We start from the raw sequence: 14805 nt of genomic DNA, 5'->3' as shown, positions 1-14805 counted from the left end.
TTTGAATCTAAAGTGCCACCTGATCTTCAGTTTGGTGCTCTGCCAACAGGATGGATACCAGTGCAGCCATTAAATTCAGTGGGTGACTTTAGTCCTCCCACATTGCTTTGAGTATCTATAGCAAGAGAGGGGAGAGATTTGCAAAGCTTCAGATGCTATTGGATTCCAGGATTAGTCAGTTTCAAATTCCTCTCTTAGAGGAAAAAAGCAGCATAAAATATAATAAATAACTAGAATCAGAGTCAGAATAGAGCTGGAAGGAACCTTCGAGGTCCTCTAGTCCAACCCCCTGTTCAAGCAGGAGACCCTATACTATTTCAGACAAGCGACTGTCCAATCTCTTCTTAAAAATCTCCAGTAATGAAACACCCACAACTTCTGAAGGCAAGCTGTTCCACTAGTTAATTGTTCTCACTGTTAGGAAGTTTCTCCTTAGCTCCAGGTTGCTTCTCTCCTTGATTAGTTTCCATCCATTGTTTCTTGTCTTGCCCTCTGGTGCTTTGGAAAATAAGTTGATCCCCTCCTCTTTATGGTAACCTCTCAAATACTGGAATACTGCCATCATGTCCCCCCAGTCCTTCTTTTCTCTAGACTAGCCAAACCCAAATCCTGCTACCATTCTTCATATTTTTATTTTTTGTCTCCAGGCCTCTGCCACAAGGGGAAAAGAGGCCAGAACTCTGGAGCTAAACTCACGCTACACTAAGTCAAGATTTGCTTAAACAGGACTTATTGTCTAGATTCACACCATCCATTAAGCCACAAACCATATATTGGCTTAGCATTTAACACATCCAGTAAAGTGTCAGATCTGGATTTGGGTTAGCTCTCTCCTTTGGGGCTGAGAGAATGGACAGCTATTGGAGGCACTAGGACCAGAGGAGGAATAGGATTGTCGGGGGAGGCTGCCTGAATCTGTCTATTGCCAGCAAGGGAGACTTCAGCACCGTCTCTGATCTCTTCTGACTTTCTTTCTCGGCAGCAGGTGGTGCTTGGGAGGGAAAAGGTGAGAGTGTTCAGCTAGCAAGGGAGGGGAAAACAAATCCCGGTGGAGAAAACACCAACGGCGATAGAGAAAGCACGGTCCCAACCCCTTGGCTGGGCTTGCTTCCCCCCCCCCCCCACTCCACCCACAGCCTTGTCTTTGTGCCTGAGAGTTTTGCCCAATGAGAGTCCAAGGAGGTGTCCATCTCCCCAGCCTGCCCCAAAGCCCACCCCTCCAGCGTGTCCTCCTCATCTTCATTCCCAGCAGATGCCGGTCCTTGGGGCTGCTCCACACGCTCCTGCCAGCCCAGGAGACGGCTAGTCCATCTCAGGAGGCAATCAGCCGGCCCGCCCTGGGATTTAGATTAGTTTGACTTGGCCGCTTTCCGAAGCCATGCCTAACGCAGCAGCCCTGGTAGAAGAGTCGTGACTCCCGCATTCAGGGATAACCTAAGAGCCGCCTCTGTTTGCTCTTCCCCACAACTCCCCCCTCCCAATTGGAGGTCCAGGAATCTGTCTTCTTCTCTTTGCGATCTGGGGTTTGTTCTTTCCTTCTCCGCTTCCCGCGAAAGAGAATTATGCTTGGCTCAAACCGTCTGGCAAGCTCCGCTAGGATTGCCAGCGCTCCCGAAGCCACCAGACGAGCGTCCCAGGGCAGGCCAGTCCGCTCCCGCCTCGCTTTGCCTTTGCTGCTGACTCTGTTGATTCTCACGCCGCGGGTGGACTCGTCGTGGTGGTAAGTCCGCGGGGGAGAGGGGGAAGCGGGAGCGGGAAGGGACGGCTGCCCGGAAACTTTCTCTCGCGTCTAAAAAGTGAGATGCGGCAGCTGACTGGTGGTGCTCAAGTGGGCTCAGTTCCAGGGTGTTTTTGAGCTGTCACAGCTGGTGATATTTTTTTTAAAAAGGGGGGTGCGCCTGAACATATGCAGAGCGCCTGGATTCTGGGGAGAATTCAGAAGATGGAAAGGGTTCTCAATTACTCCAGATCAATCTATGGGGCTGCACGTTCCGGAGATCTGACCCCCAAGAGGCAGGAGGTTCCTCTTCCCGGCACAGTTGGTGATGGGACTTGGCAGCTTTAAAAGTCGGCGGGAGATGCGTGGACAAGAAGCATACATTTCTTTTCCGAAATGGTTCGATCCGAGAGAAGCTGTCTAAAAACCGGCCGAGCTTGACGTAGAAAGCGGGCTGAGAATTAGGAAATGGACCAGACCAGAGATTTCGGATGCGGGCGGAGGGCTGTCAAACGGTTCAGGCTTACGAACAGTAGGGCGTCGTGGCTCCCGGACACGAGCTGCGGTCCTTTCCTCTTCCATCACCTGAGCTGGGGTTCGGGATTCGCGCAATGCCCTGAACCAGAAATTAACCAAAAAGATCTGTTTCGGAGGACTCGCTAAACATACAGACTTAAACCCGGTTAACACGCTACAGGTTTATCATGTTCGGCCCACAAAACTGTTGGGACTCCACAGCAGTCGGCGATTATCATCGGGATGGCGGGACCCAGCCCCTCCTCTTCTGTGTCGCCTCCCGCGCTCCAGAGCCTCCGCTTGATAGCACAGTCCGGGTCAGCGCCTGAGCGCTGCGGAGCTCCCCGCAGCACGCCTACGTGGCTCCTCATCTGTGAAAAGGCCTGAAGGCCCGGAACGGGCTTCAACCTGCAAGTGGACCCGAGGAGGCAGCATCTGTACCCCGAAAGAAATCCCTTTACTCTCGCCGGATCGTATCTCAGCCTTTCCTCACAAGCGTTCCGTCCAAACCAGCGGGAGTTCATAGAGATCATGGGGGAAAACAACTCCCTTCCTTTTATCCGGGGATCAATTTCTAACTTGTCAATGGTCCTCGTCCGCCACTTTTCCTTAGAACCACCTGCCTCGTTCCCACCCCAGAGGGAGGGAAGGAAGGAGGGAGAGAGAACGATTGGCTTCCACCTCGCGCTAAGTCGGGAGGTGGCTTCAATGTTTCTCAACCTGGGCAACTTGAAGATGGGTGGACTTCAACGCCCAGAATTCCCCAGTCAGCAGTTGCTCGCTGGGGAATTCTGGAAGTTGAAGTCCACACATCTTCAAATTGCCCAGTTACTTGGTTTTCGGCAAGCCCATTCCTACGAACACAGTCACGGAAAGTAGCACTGGCCGTCCGATTAACCAAATCCACACCCTGAATCATAATCTAAGTCAGGGCCTGGCCGCGAATAAGATGGCCCGGCTGAGGGCCCAAGCTTTTCGCGGAAAAACCACCGGCGAAGAGGCCAAGAAGCGCAAGCGCCGGACGAAAGCAGCGCAATCGACAGCAATTGTCGGCTGAGGCTCCCGGGCCGAGGCAGGAGAGCGTGGCTGTCTTCTGCCTTTTCCGCCCTGAGATGGTTCTGCTTCGAACTTTCTTCCCGCTATCCCAGCCTGAGCTGGCCTGCGGTAGTCACGGAGGATGGGATTTATAGCCTGCGCATTTGCACTCTTCCGCCTTCTCCTGAGGGAGTGTTTCTGCCTAGGTATCTCTTATCCCGCCTTGAGGGAAGGGCGGCTCTATCCGGAGCTCCCGAAACTTCGTTTTTCTCAGCCGTCCGGCACCACCTCGGGCCAGGCGGCTTCGGCGATATCCAGGGCCGCCTTCGACGGAGAATGCGTCCAGGCCTCTCTGCCCGCGGGGCTGCCCAAATCCCACACCTCGGCCCCTCACGGTTGGCGGCAGAAAGAGCGCCTCAGGGCAGAATCGTTTTCTCTGAAAAGTCTTACGATTGGTTCTCGGGAGCTAAACGGGCTCTCAGTCTCAACCTGCCACAGCTGTCAGTCCGCCTCACCTGGCCTTCTCTTGCTGCCTGGATGAGAGACCCGGGAGTGCCTTCGCTGAGGAAGTGAATCAACAACGGCGGCTGAGGACTTAAGTGTAAGCTTCCCGTTGGAGGAATATGGCAGAAGCGGGAACTTGTGTGCAGGACTGTCTCTACTCCCAGGAATAGCCGGAAAGACTAGTCCGGAGCTTTTCTTCTCTTTTTGTCACCACTCAGGCCTTTGCGTGGAATCTCCTGGACCGCCCAGTGCTCTTCTGCATCCATTCCTAAGGCCTCTTGGCGCTGACATCCTTCATTCTTTACATGATAGACAGACGGAGTCTTCATGTTCCTTCACCCAATCGCCCTAGTGAAGAGTTCACATTCAACTAATATTTAAATGTACTGTAATTTTGGCTGCTTAGTTTAGACAAATGTGCAGCAATTTATCTGCAAGTAAACTGTAGATAAATAAAGCTCTGTGAAACCTACTAGACATGTCAAGTTGTTAGGCTTAGCCATCCTGAATTGGTAAAAGGCTTGGGGGGGGGGGGGAGATGGAATATGATTCTTCTTTTTGCCTTGAAAGTGACTTACCAAATACCAGATAAGAGTGCTGGATGATGGAAGGCAAAGAAGACATCTGTTTGCTTTCTTGGGATATCAGCATTTAGCATATATTTAGCAACAATTGAAAGTTCAAATTTTAAAAGATTAAGCTAGGAGCTTATTCCAGCTGGATTTAAATAACACTTGAACTACTATAGCTATTCAGCTGCCATTGACCACATAGTTGGATAGGTGTACAATAATGCATCCCAGAAGGAGAAGGAAATCCTGTGATGGTAATACATGTTAACTTAGGGCATGGTAGAAAATTGAATGTCATTATTTTATTGCTCACTGAATCACGTGAACATCAAAATCATAAGTAAATCATAGAAAAAGTGAGTCATACCTATTCAGTACCTGAGTTCCATTGTTTTCTCTCACAAAAGTATGTTTACTCTGATTTATTCCCAAGTAAATATTGCAATTTAATCTCATCGAATGCAATAGTGTATCTTCCCAAGTAAGTTGGATCAGCATGCATAAAGAGTTTTTTCCTTTTCAGTTTCCATTTTTCAGGGGAAAACTTACAAGCTTTCAATTTTAGAAATTCATTCTTAATCAAATCCATTTATATATGCTTAGCCATTGCTTGCATGCTGAAAAGCAGATGATGTTAAGTCAGAGAATCTGAAGAAGTTCATTTTTATCATTCAGTTATGGGTTTGGAGAAAAGGAGAGGGCAGGATCTAACTTGGAGCAGTGATTCCAAATTCCTTCCCTATAAATAGCAAGGGGGAGGGCAAGAGTCAAACTGTAGTGCCTTAAGTATTATTTTATTAGATGGTGACATGTTTATCTTGTATTTATAAGTCTTTGTATTGTAAAGTCTTCACAGAGCAAAAAAGGTTGCAACCTTCCGCCATGCTGAAATCTAGGGAATTTGCTTCTACAGTTTAGTGCTTAAATTTTATTCAGCAGGCCCAAAGAGGTAGTATCACTAACATCACAGTACCAACAGTAGGCAGGATATATTTTCATTTGCTTTGCCAAAGCTTTGAGGGAAATAATGCTTGACCTCTCTACTTGTGCCTAGAGAAAATGCTAGTCCTTTTCTTCCAGCAGCTTTGTGAAACCAAATCCTAATGTACGCTACATCAATTTTGGTTATCACTAAGAGAAAATATCTACTACATATTTCTAAACAGCAACCAATTTATGAATTTTCAGTAATATCAGGGATAGCATGAATTGCTTCACAAACCCTGCATGAATTGTAGGACTTCTACAGCATGATGGTTTCTATATAGTCTGTGTGCATGTATTTTCTAATAATTCTAAATGAATATTACTGATTCTCAGATTACAAAATGTTTGCCAGATAAATTCTATGGGTTAGTTACAGAAGACTTAGTTGGGAAATGCTACCTTGTTATTGTGCATCATGTTTTGAAGTGGTTATGCAAACAGGAAGAGAATGGTGACTTATAGAAAGTACTTTAGAATACATTAAAAACTAATTAATAAAAATTGTAGTCTTAAAATATAATCTCTGACATTTTCTTTGGTGGAACACAAAAATGCAGAATTAATTGAATAATTTCATTGAGTTTCATATGTGTCTTGTGTAAGCTGGGAAAAGATTGCAGCTTTAACAGCTAGATCCTGAAGGCAAGGCTTAGTTACTACGTAAATACTAGAATGATTGGTTGAGAATTGAGGCACAAAATTTGCAGCTTTTTCACAGTGTTTATACTATTTGATCATTTAGATTGATTATTTGAAAAGAACAAATAGCAAATTAAAGAAATCATTGTTATGTTAAGATTTACCATGTGCATAGACATGTAAATCTCTTGGTAGTATTTCAAAATATACCTTCATCAGTTTGTATTAGATATTATTGAGATATTAAAATATTGCTTAATCATTTAAAAAGTTCTGAAATTAGCAACTTGCTTTTAATAATTCATGCCTATGTAGTAAATCAAAAGAAGTATACAAGAGGCTTGCTTCTGCTCTAGTTAAAAGGTTTTCTAGAATTAATGCTGATAAATAACTTGTTGTCAGCCATTATTACTAAGACTGAATAATACAGAAACAAGCAAAGGATCAGAGTTATACTGAAACACATCATATATTCAAGGCAGTCAATAAACATTTTAAAAATCTGCCCTAAACATTAGCCGCAAGCTTTGTTTTAGGACTCTTTGGAGTAGATTAGAGCTACAGTATGTGGCTTCCAAACATAATCTGTACAATAAACAAGCTTGGTGTAAATAACTAAGTAGAGTTTACTTATAGCTGAAAGTAAAATGAACAATTACAAAATAAGAGACTATTTTAAAACTAAAAGTCTTGAGCCACATGCAAGCACATATGTTTGAGACTGCACTAACACCACACACCAACAGGAATGCAAATATATTTCCCCTCCTCACATAAACTCTTTCACTCAGCTCTTTAACTGAAACCACTGTTCCTCAAAGTATCCACATTCTCCCAGCCTGCACGAGAACAAATATCAAATTTTCTTGAATATATATTTTGCAATGTTCGACTTTCCATAAAAGTGCATAAATATGTATAATTACAATCACCATGACATGTACAGAATTGCCAAGGTCCATGGTAATGATGATGTGATTAAACCACAAATTAGGGTCTCAAGAGCATTATCTTTATTATGACAGTGAGCTAGGGTTATAACTGAGTTGCAAAAAAATTGGCTATTTAATGCTGTCCAATCAGTTTGTAAGCAAAATAAGATTTAAATTGGCATCTTTCCAAAATAATATCTCATATTCCAAGCAGAAGGATAGTAGGGTAAATAATCAGGAAGAGCAAATGAAAAGGCCAAGTAACAAGGAGACTCAGAGACCTAATTTGCTCTAATGTGTAAGGCACCAGGCTAGAAACTGAGAGACTATGAGTTTTAGTCCCACCTTTTGCATAAAGCCAACTGGATGGCTTTGGGCCAGTCGTCTTTCTTAGCCCAATCTACCTTAATGGGATGTTGTGGGGAAAATAGGAAGAGGAAGGAGTATTGTGTGTGTTTGCCACCTTAAGTTATTTATAAAAATAATAAGGATATAAGTAAACTAAAATATAAACAAAAGAGCTCAGATGAAGGGTGGTAAAAATACAGGATTGTTATTTACAGGAAGGAAATAATGTCTAGTGATCATCTCAAATGTGAAGAGGGAACTAATAAGATTCACAGTGAAGGGGAAATAAAGACAGACAGAAAAAGGGAACTGAACAAACCAGCTATGCTTTTGGCTAGCTTTCTCTAAGCTAGCATGCTCTTCATTCTTCAGAACTGGAGAAGGCTGTTCTTGCTATTCATACTGCCACACCTATCAGAGGAAAACACCCAGGGACAGATAAGACCTACCCTACCCACCTTACCATTATGCTAAATGGAAGAGAAAGGGTACACCCAAAAGATATTATGATGATGATTATAGTTTATTATTTTTATTATTGTACTTTTCCGATTGCTTTATACATTGTTTTGAAAAGATAAGTGAATTCCCAAAATTATAAAGTTCATTTGGAATTTCAAAGTTCTTAATAACTTCAAATTATCTATATCTACCTATCCACCCATCAAATCCCTAAGATTATTAACAGTTCTGGTGGCAAACAGAGGAGGTGAGCAGGAGCATCTGAATTATGACAGGCAGCAGCTAGCAGTAGCTATTGTGCTTTTAAAATTTCATATACACTAAATTGCAGAACTCCAAGGCACAATGAGAGAGATATTACATTTGTCTTTTGTTGGAATTATTTGAAATAGTTCTTAAATCACTTGTAGGTGCAGAGTGCATTAGGAGCCATTTAGAAATTAACTAAATGCCAACTGTGACTATCTTCTTCTCCTATGTAGGCATATTGTCACAGAAAATTCACAAAGAATTCTGACTTCAGGGATTGCCTTGACGGGATGATTTGGGAATACTTTCAGTATTATAAAAATAAGTAATTCTAAGTATGTTTAAAGCAGTTATATAATGAAGGAAGAAGAAACAAATGTACTGCTCACTGAAATTAAACCAGGTTTTCCAGTATGTGACCTGCAGCATCAGTTCTAAACTGTAACTGTTCATGAGTAAATTAACATTCCAAATTGTAGCAGGCTAAAATAGCCCTGTTTCTATAAAGGCTTAACAAAATAGTAAGAGTTTGATGCAGCTAGACTATTACCACTTTTATGGAATACTATTTAAAATAGACATTTTAAGCTCAAAAAGCATGTAGGTGTTTTTTTAGTGTTTCTCATGCAGATTGCAAAATGCATCATGTCTTTTCTCCAGTTAGTCTAGGACCAGCCACAATAAGCAACTGAATGATTCAAACAGTTACTCAGAACTCCACTACTATAATATTAACATGTTGCCCTTTCCAAGTCAATGGACAGGGAAACTAAGAAAAAATGTGGCCCATTGCCTAGCAATTGATGAGTGTTTTCTCCAGTTCTATGGTCCCCATGTCAACTTTGGTCATCTGCCAAGGGAAAAAGAAAGAGTCAAAACCAATGTGAAATTGGACATTTAAAAAAAAAAAAACCCTGGAGAAGCTTTTACTAAACTGAGTAAATGAAATGAGGTATTTTAAAATAACAATTTATTAACATACTTCTTACTCATGTTTATTATGCAATGTGAGAAAAAGCACTTTAAGATTTCCTGAGGATTCTAACAGGATTCAGGGACAGACAGGTCATTTGAGTTCCACCACCATCATGACTTTCTTCCATGACATGTTGTTATCCAGTTTGGTCTAGTGGTTAAGGCACCAGGCTAGAAATTGGGAGACTGTGAGTTCCAGTCCCACCTTATCCATGAAAGACAGCTAAGTGACTTTGGATCAATCACTCTTTCTCAACTCACCTCACCTCACAGGGTTGTCCTAGGGAAAATAGGAGAAGGAAGGTGCTGGCTATGTTCGTTGCCTTGAGTTGTTTGTAAAAATAATAAAGGCAAGATATAAATAAATAACATTTTAAAAGTACAAATAAATAATCAAAAATTAAAAATGGCCCAATAAACAAAAAGGTGTAGAGAAAGTCCTGGAAAAAAAAACATTGATCATATTGTAATTAACTTTACTGTATCTCATGAAAAATATCAATCCACTTGTTTATTTTATTAAATTTATTGACTGCCCATCTTACCATAAGGAACTCTGGATGGTTTACAATATTTAATCATTTGAAATACTGAGACAAATTTTGAATGGGATCCCCTCCTTTGCCAAGGCAATTACTTATTCCCTTGAAAATGCCTTGATTACTATAAGATTACCATTTCAAGCATTTACTTTATGGGGATTTCAGTGTGGATAGTGGATCACTTCACAAGTCAAACTAAACCATAATAGAGTTTCCTTGGTTTTGATTTAATGTATTGAGTGAATCCAGCTGCTTGTGATTTATTCAATATAGTTAAACAACTGTGGTATGATGTGTGAACTGAGCCAATGTGTTTGGTATCAAAGTGACATGATCAGACAACATAGCTAAATTATTAGAAGCAAGATGAAACCATTGTGCTTCAGGTGACAAATTCTGGGAAGGGAGAATTATCCTGCCTCTAATCTTGTGGCCTGGAGCCCAAAGTGACACTATTAATCTCAACACTCACAGCCTGCATTTGAGGGTCTTAATAATCAGCCAAGTAATAAAAAGGTGGTCTTGTAGTAATTCTGGTCCCAAACTGTTTAATGCCTTCTATGCCAAAAGCAAAGCCATGAACTTGGTTTAGTAGTTGAAAATGATAAGGTTTTTTCTGAGTTTTGCAGATGTGGTTTTCCCTAGCACGATGCATTAAAAAAACTTATTCCATATGTGAGATTTTAAACTAGCTTTAAGTCTCTAAATAACTTCCTGCCAACCTGTTTAATCACCCATTAACCTGAAGTTGAAAAAAAATCCTGTATATCCTCTTGGACTTTACTAATACTAATCAATGAATAAAACTGAAATGTACCAACTTTTAACTATGATGGGATTATATGCTTAATGTTTCTTCTACAGGACACTAAAAGTAGTGGTTCAGAATATAGATCACAAAATACCACAGGCAGTCATTCTAACTCTGGCAAAGAGCAATACCACTGACATTTTAAAAAGTATGAGTATGTAAAATTAGTCTTATCCAACACTAGATTAGCAGAATGTGGGAGGACAAGAAGAAAGGAATTTTAGTACATGGAGGCAATTCATTGTCTCAGTAAGGCATTCTTGATTTCACTGAAAGGTTACTTAAAACAGGATTGACTCATGTAGGCTGATTTCAACTATGATAATACTGTAACAGGGTTGTGCATGTGCAATCACAGCATACCACATCACATACTGACCATCCTGCATAGGCAAGCACCCTTAGTTCTACAACCAGAAACAAAATAATCCATGAAAGAGAGAGATATCCTGTTAAAAATATTTTTTAAATTTACTAAACCATATGGGTCTTCCAAGTGCACTACTCTATCTGCAATACAGAAAGACAAATCATCACGATCATTACCAATCAGAAGTTGATGGCTTAGAATAGGATTTCTTTATATCCAAATTGAAAAGCTTTGTTTTCCACTTTTAAAATGTTTACACTGAAAATTGAGTAAGCTGTTTTCATTGAGGTTTCAGTGAGACTCTGAAAATGAACAAAAATCATAAATAATCTTCTGACTCAAAGTTTAAGAACATTTCTTTAATTGTATCTAGCTGCTCATAGCTGGCAACTTAGACCTGCCTTTTATGGGGCCAAAAATATCATTCTATGATGATTAATGGTTTCTTAATGGGTCAGTGCTAAACTTATGGCAAATATCTTCTCTAAATTGTAGAATTTTCTTTTCTTTTCTTTTCTTTTTGTAGATTCAATGAGCTAGTTCAAACTGTCAATCTGACTCTAACTCTAGATAGAAATCATTCGTAAGTAACACTATTTTACCTATTCATCCAAAGCCTTGAGACCTATGAAAGCAATGCTGTGTGCACTACTAGTTTATCATTATAACCTAAACTCACTTTTCACTCTCAAGTATAATGGAAGTTAACATCATTCAATTCCAATATTGAAGAAAGATCAAAATGGCAATTAAATTTGTTTCTGTATATGAAGAAGGGTGAGAAGCTACAATGTCCTTGGCTTTTAATAGAGTGAAATGTTCTGCTATATATTCCTGGAGATGGCTTTGAATCTAAGCTTGTTCTGAAACTTTCCACTATAGTTTCTTAATTATAGACTTCTGGTTTTGTTCTATGAAAAGAACAAAAGAACTGGATAGTATTAAAATGGTCCATTCATAGTTACTCATAAATAGCTCGTATGGAATGGAAGGCTGAATTGTGGGAGATACCTGCCACAAGTGACACTTTTTGCTGTAGAGCAAGTGAATGTACACTCAAGATTACATATGGCTCTAATAGCCTTGACCTTCCAGAGGTTCCTAATTGTTAATGTGTCATAAGGAGAAAATTATTAAATCCATGTGGAATAACAATTAAACCTATGTGGAGCAAACATGGTCATTTTTAAAAACTACTTTAATTTTAATTAGACTTGAATATAATCACATTTAATTTCCCTTTGTCTGTACCCATTCTTTGGAGTGAAGCCTTCTCTGAAAAACCAACAGTGGCCCTCAGTTTGACTACTGTATCTCTATTGAAGAGAATGCCTTTAACTCTGCTGCTTTCTGGGACAAAGAACATAGGTTTCCTGAGTGTGGAAGAATGTACAGTATCATACAAATTATTTGCTTTCTTACTGCCACTTTCACTGAAACATATTTGACTGACTTCCTTTCATTTTGTTATCTCTTAAGCCAACAGAACTAGATAAATAATATTACAAAGTTTTGAGAGGATCCCAAAACTCCTTACTGTCCCATAAATTGGAATGGATAGCAAGTAACTTAGGTGGTTGAATGGCTGAAATCTTTGGATATTCTGACTACTCATCTCATAGGAACATACATGTATGCTCTCCAGGAATCCATGCTTGCTGAGGTTTAAAATGGAACGTATGTTGTTGAGTAAATAGATGTGGCTGTGGCTGATTGTTTTGTTTATCTAAGAGGCAATTTAGGATTCTCCTTGTTTATTGGAAGAAGACCCAGAAGATTCTTACAACAAGAAATTTAAAAAAAAACCAACTGTGGTGGCATGTGACAATTTTCTTCTGTTATCTTAAGGGTTGCATTAAGGCAGCCTGCATTAAGAAGAAGTCTTTGGTTATCCTGACTATCCAGATTTGGATTGATAATAGCTTCACTCACGGAAAAAGGAAAAAAGGAAAGGAAAGGAAAAATAAAGCATTTTCCTTATTCTAGATACTTATGTAGATACTTTCATGAAGTGCTAAGCAGATATAGAGCAAGAAAAAAGAGGAGCAATTATTTTGAAATAACTTTTAAGTGCTTCCCCTGAAATGGTAATCTCAGAATCAGACTTCACAATGCAATCAATGTGTTGTGTTAAACATCTATTTTCTATTTATTTAAAATAGAAATCATGGCAGGGAGAAGACTACAACTGTATACACAAATTAACCCTGTCATGCACATAGCAGTCCAGTTTAAAACTGCAGCCTCAAACTAGTATTTTCACTGGAAGGAGCTACAATTTTCATTTGGGAAGAAGTTGAACCAATCTTTCTTGTGCATTAGAATCTGAATTCTTATCCTTTTCCCCCATGGCTGCTATACAGAACAGAGAAATTAGATAGGTTAAATGCAAACAGTATTTCATGTCTAATTCAGCATTCAAAACCACATATAAAGCCCCAGTCCTGCTATTCAGCTGCAAATAATCATTCCTTTATAATGCTGGAGATGTTTTATATATTTTTTGTACCTCTGGGCTTCATACATTATATTTAAATTAGGTGAAGAATGTACTACAGTATTATAAAACTGAGTTACCTCTAATAATGATACTTCCATATCAGGTCTTCTCTTTATACTTGCAGCCATTATTTGTTTAAATTTCTTGCCAATGGTATGGAATGGGAGTGGGATGTCATATAGCATGAGAACATCAGAAACTGGATCCGGATAATAATATGGTCAGCATATTATAAAAAAGATGTTGAGATTTTGGAAAGAGTTCAGAAAAGAGCAACAAAAATGATTAGGTGGCTGGAGGCTAAAACATACGAAAAAAGTTGCAGGAATTGGGTATGTATAATCTAGTGAAAAGAAGGTCTGTGGGTGACATGATAGCATGTTCCAATATTTCAGGGGTTGCCACAAAGAAGAAGGGGGAGGGGTCAACCTATTTTCCAAAGCACCAGAAAGCAAGAAAAGAAAAATGGATGGAAACTAATCAAAGAGAGAAGCAACCTAGAACTAAGGAGAAATTTTCTAAGAGTGAGAACAATTAACCAGTGGAGCAACTTGCCTTCAGAAGTTGTGGATGCTCCATCACTGGACAGCCATTTGTCTAGAATAATGTAGGGCAGAGGTCCCCAACCTTTTGGGCACCAGGGACCGGTTCCTTGGAGAAAGGTTTTTCCATGGACCGGAGAGTGTGTGGTTTTGTGTGCTGCCTGCATCCCACAAATGGGGCTTTGCTTGTTTGTGCAGACCAGTTGCTAGCATGCCGCAGACTGGTACCGGTGTAGAGTTTTCTGCTTGAGCAGAGGATTGGACTAGAAGACCTCCAAGGTCCCTTCCAACTCAGTTATTCTGTTATTCTGCTAAATTGCTCTACCCAGATGGCAGTGGATATATATTAATGAATATACAAACATGTTAATGTTTTTTGTAAGTGTTTTTCTTTTAAGAAATACATTTGAGATCAAGGTAATTTTATTGTTTTTGTCCTTTTAGGGACAAAGACTCTACCTTTCGAACAGCTACATCTAGAATAAATTAATAAATTGTTTATTAATTGTAAGGAGGGAACAATGGGGAAAGCTTTCCTGCTAATTTTTATCTCTTACTAGTTGTTAAAGGGAAGTTTATTCATAACAATTTGAGTATCAAAAGAATGCAAAAAAAATAATTATTTATATTTAGCAGGGATAAACAAGTGGGTATCATCAGTGAGCATGTTCAAGCTTTTCAGTGTAAAGCCGCTATAAAAATTTATTATGCAATCATAAAATGGTTGCTGTGGCAGGTGTGGTAAGATTGCTACCCAAAGAGTGTTCCCATCACAGGCTACCGTTCTCATTTCTTTAAGCAGCTCTTTTGTTCTTTATAATCTATAGCTGCCAACAATTATTAATCTTTCTATAGACTAGGGTTTATTCTATAAAATAAAGAAGAAACCTGAACCCGATACATTGTGGAATATTAACTTTCTACCTTATTCTTTTGGGAAGGAAGGAAGGGAGGGAGGGAGGAGGGAGGGAGGGAGGGAGGGAGGGAAGGAGGGAAGGAGAAAGTGAATAAGCACTGAGTATTGCTTACTTATCCCAGATCTACAGTATATTTTTTGGCTTCCTGGTATATATTAACTCTCTAACTACCCAACTTGTTTTAAAG

The 14805-nt window shown here is 40.1% G+C and overlaps 1 protein-coding gene across 1 annotated transcript in view; it reads left to right on the top strand.

Annotated features, from left to right (window-relative positions):
- The first annotated feature begins 1210 nt into the window (after positions 1-1210).
- WNT2B (Wnt family member 2B) overlaps positions 1211-14805 on the top strand; it is a 45732-nt gene continuing 32137 nt past the window's right edge. The window contains exon 1 of the mRNA XM_039337392.1: positions 1211-1720. Within this exon, the coding sequence (XP_039193326.1) occupies positions 1563-1720 (158 nt within the window). The 5' untranslated portion in view covers positions 1211-1562. The remainder of the gene's footprint in view (positions 1721-14805) is intronic.

Source organism: Crotalus tigris, unplaced genomic scaffold (assembly GCF_016545835.1).
Source record: "Crotalus tigris isolate CLP2741 ecotype Arizona unplaced genomic scaffold, ASM1654583v1 scf7180000017677.1119895, whole genome shotgun sequence".
Classification (NCBI taxonomy): Eukaryota; Metazoa; Chordata; class Lepidosauria; order Squamata; family Viperidae; genus Crotalus; species Crotalus tigris.
The sequence above is the reverse complement of the archived record's forward strand: the minus strand, read 5'-3'. Positions and strand labels throughout refer to the sequence as shown.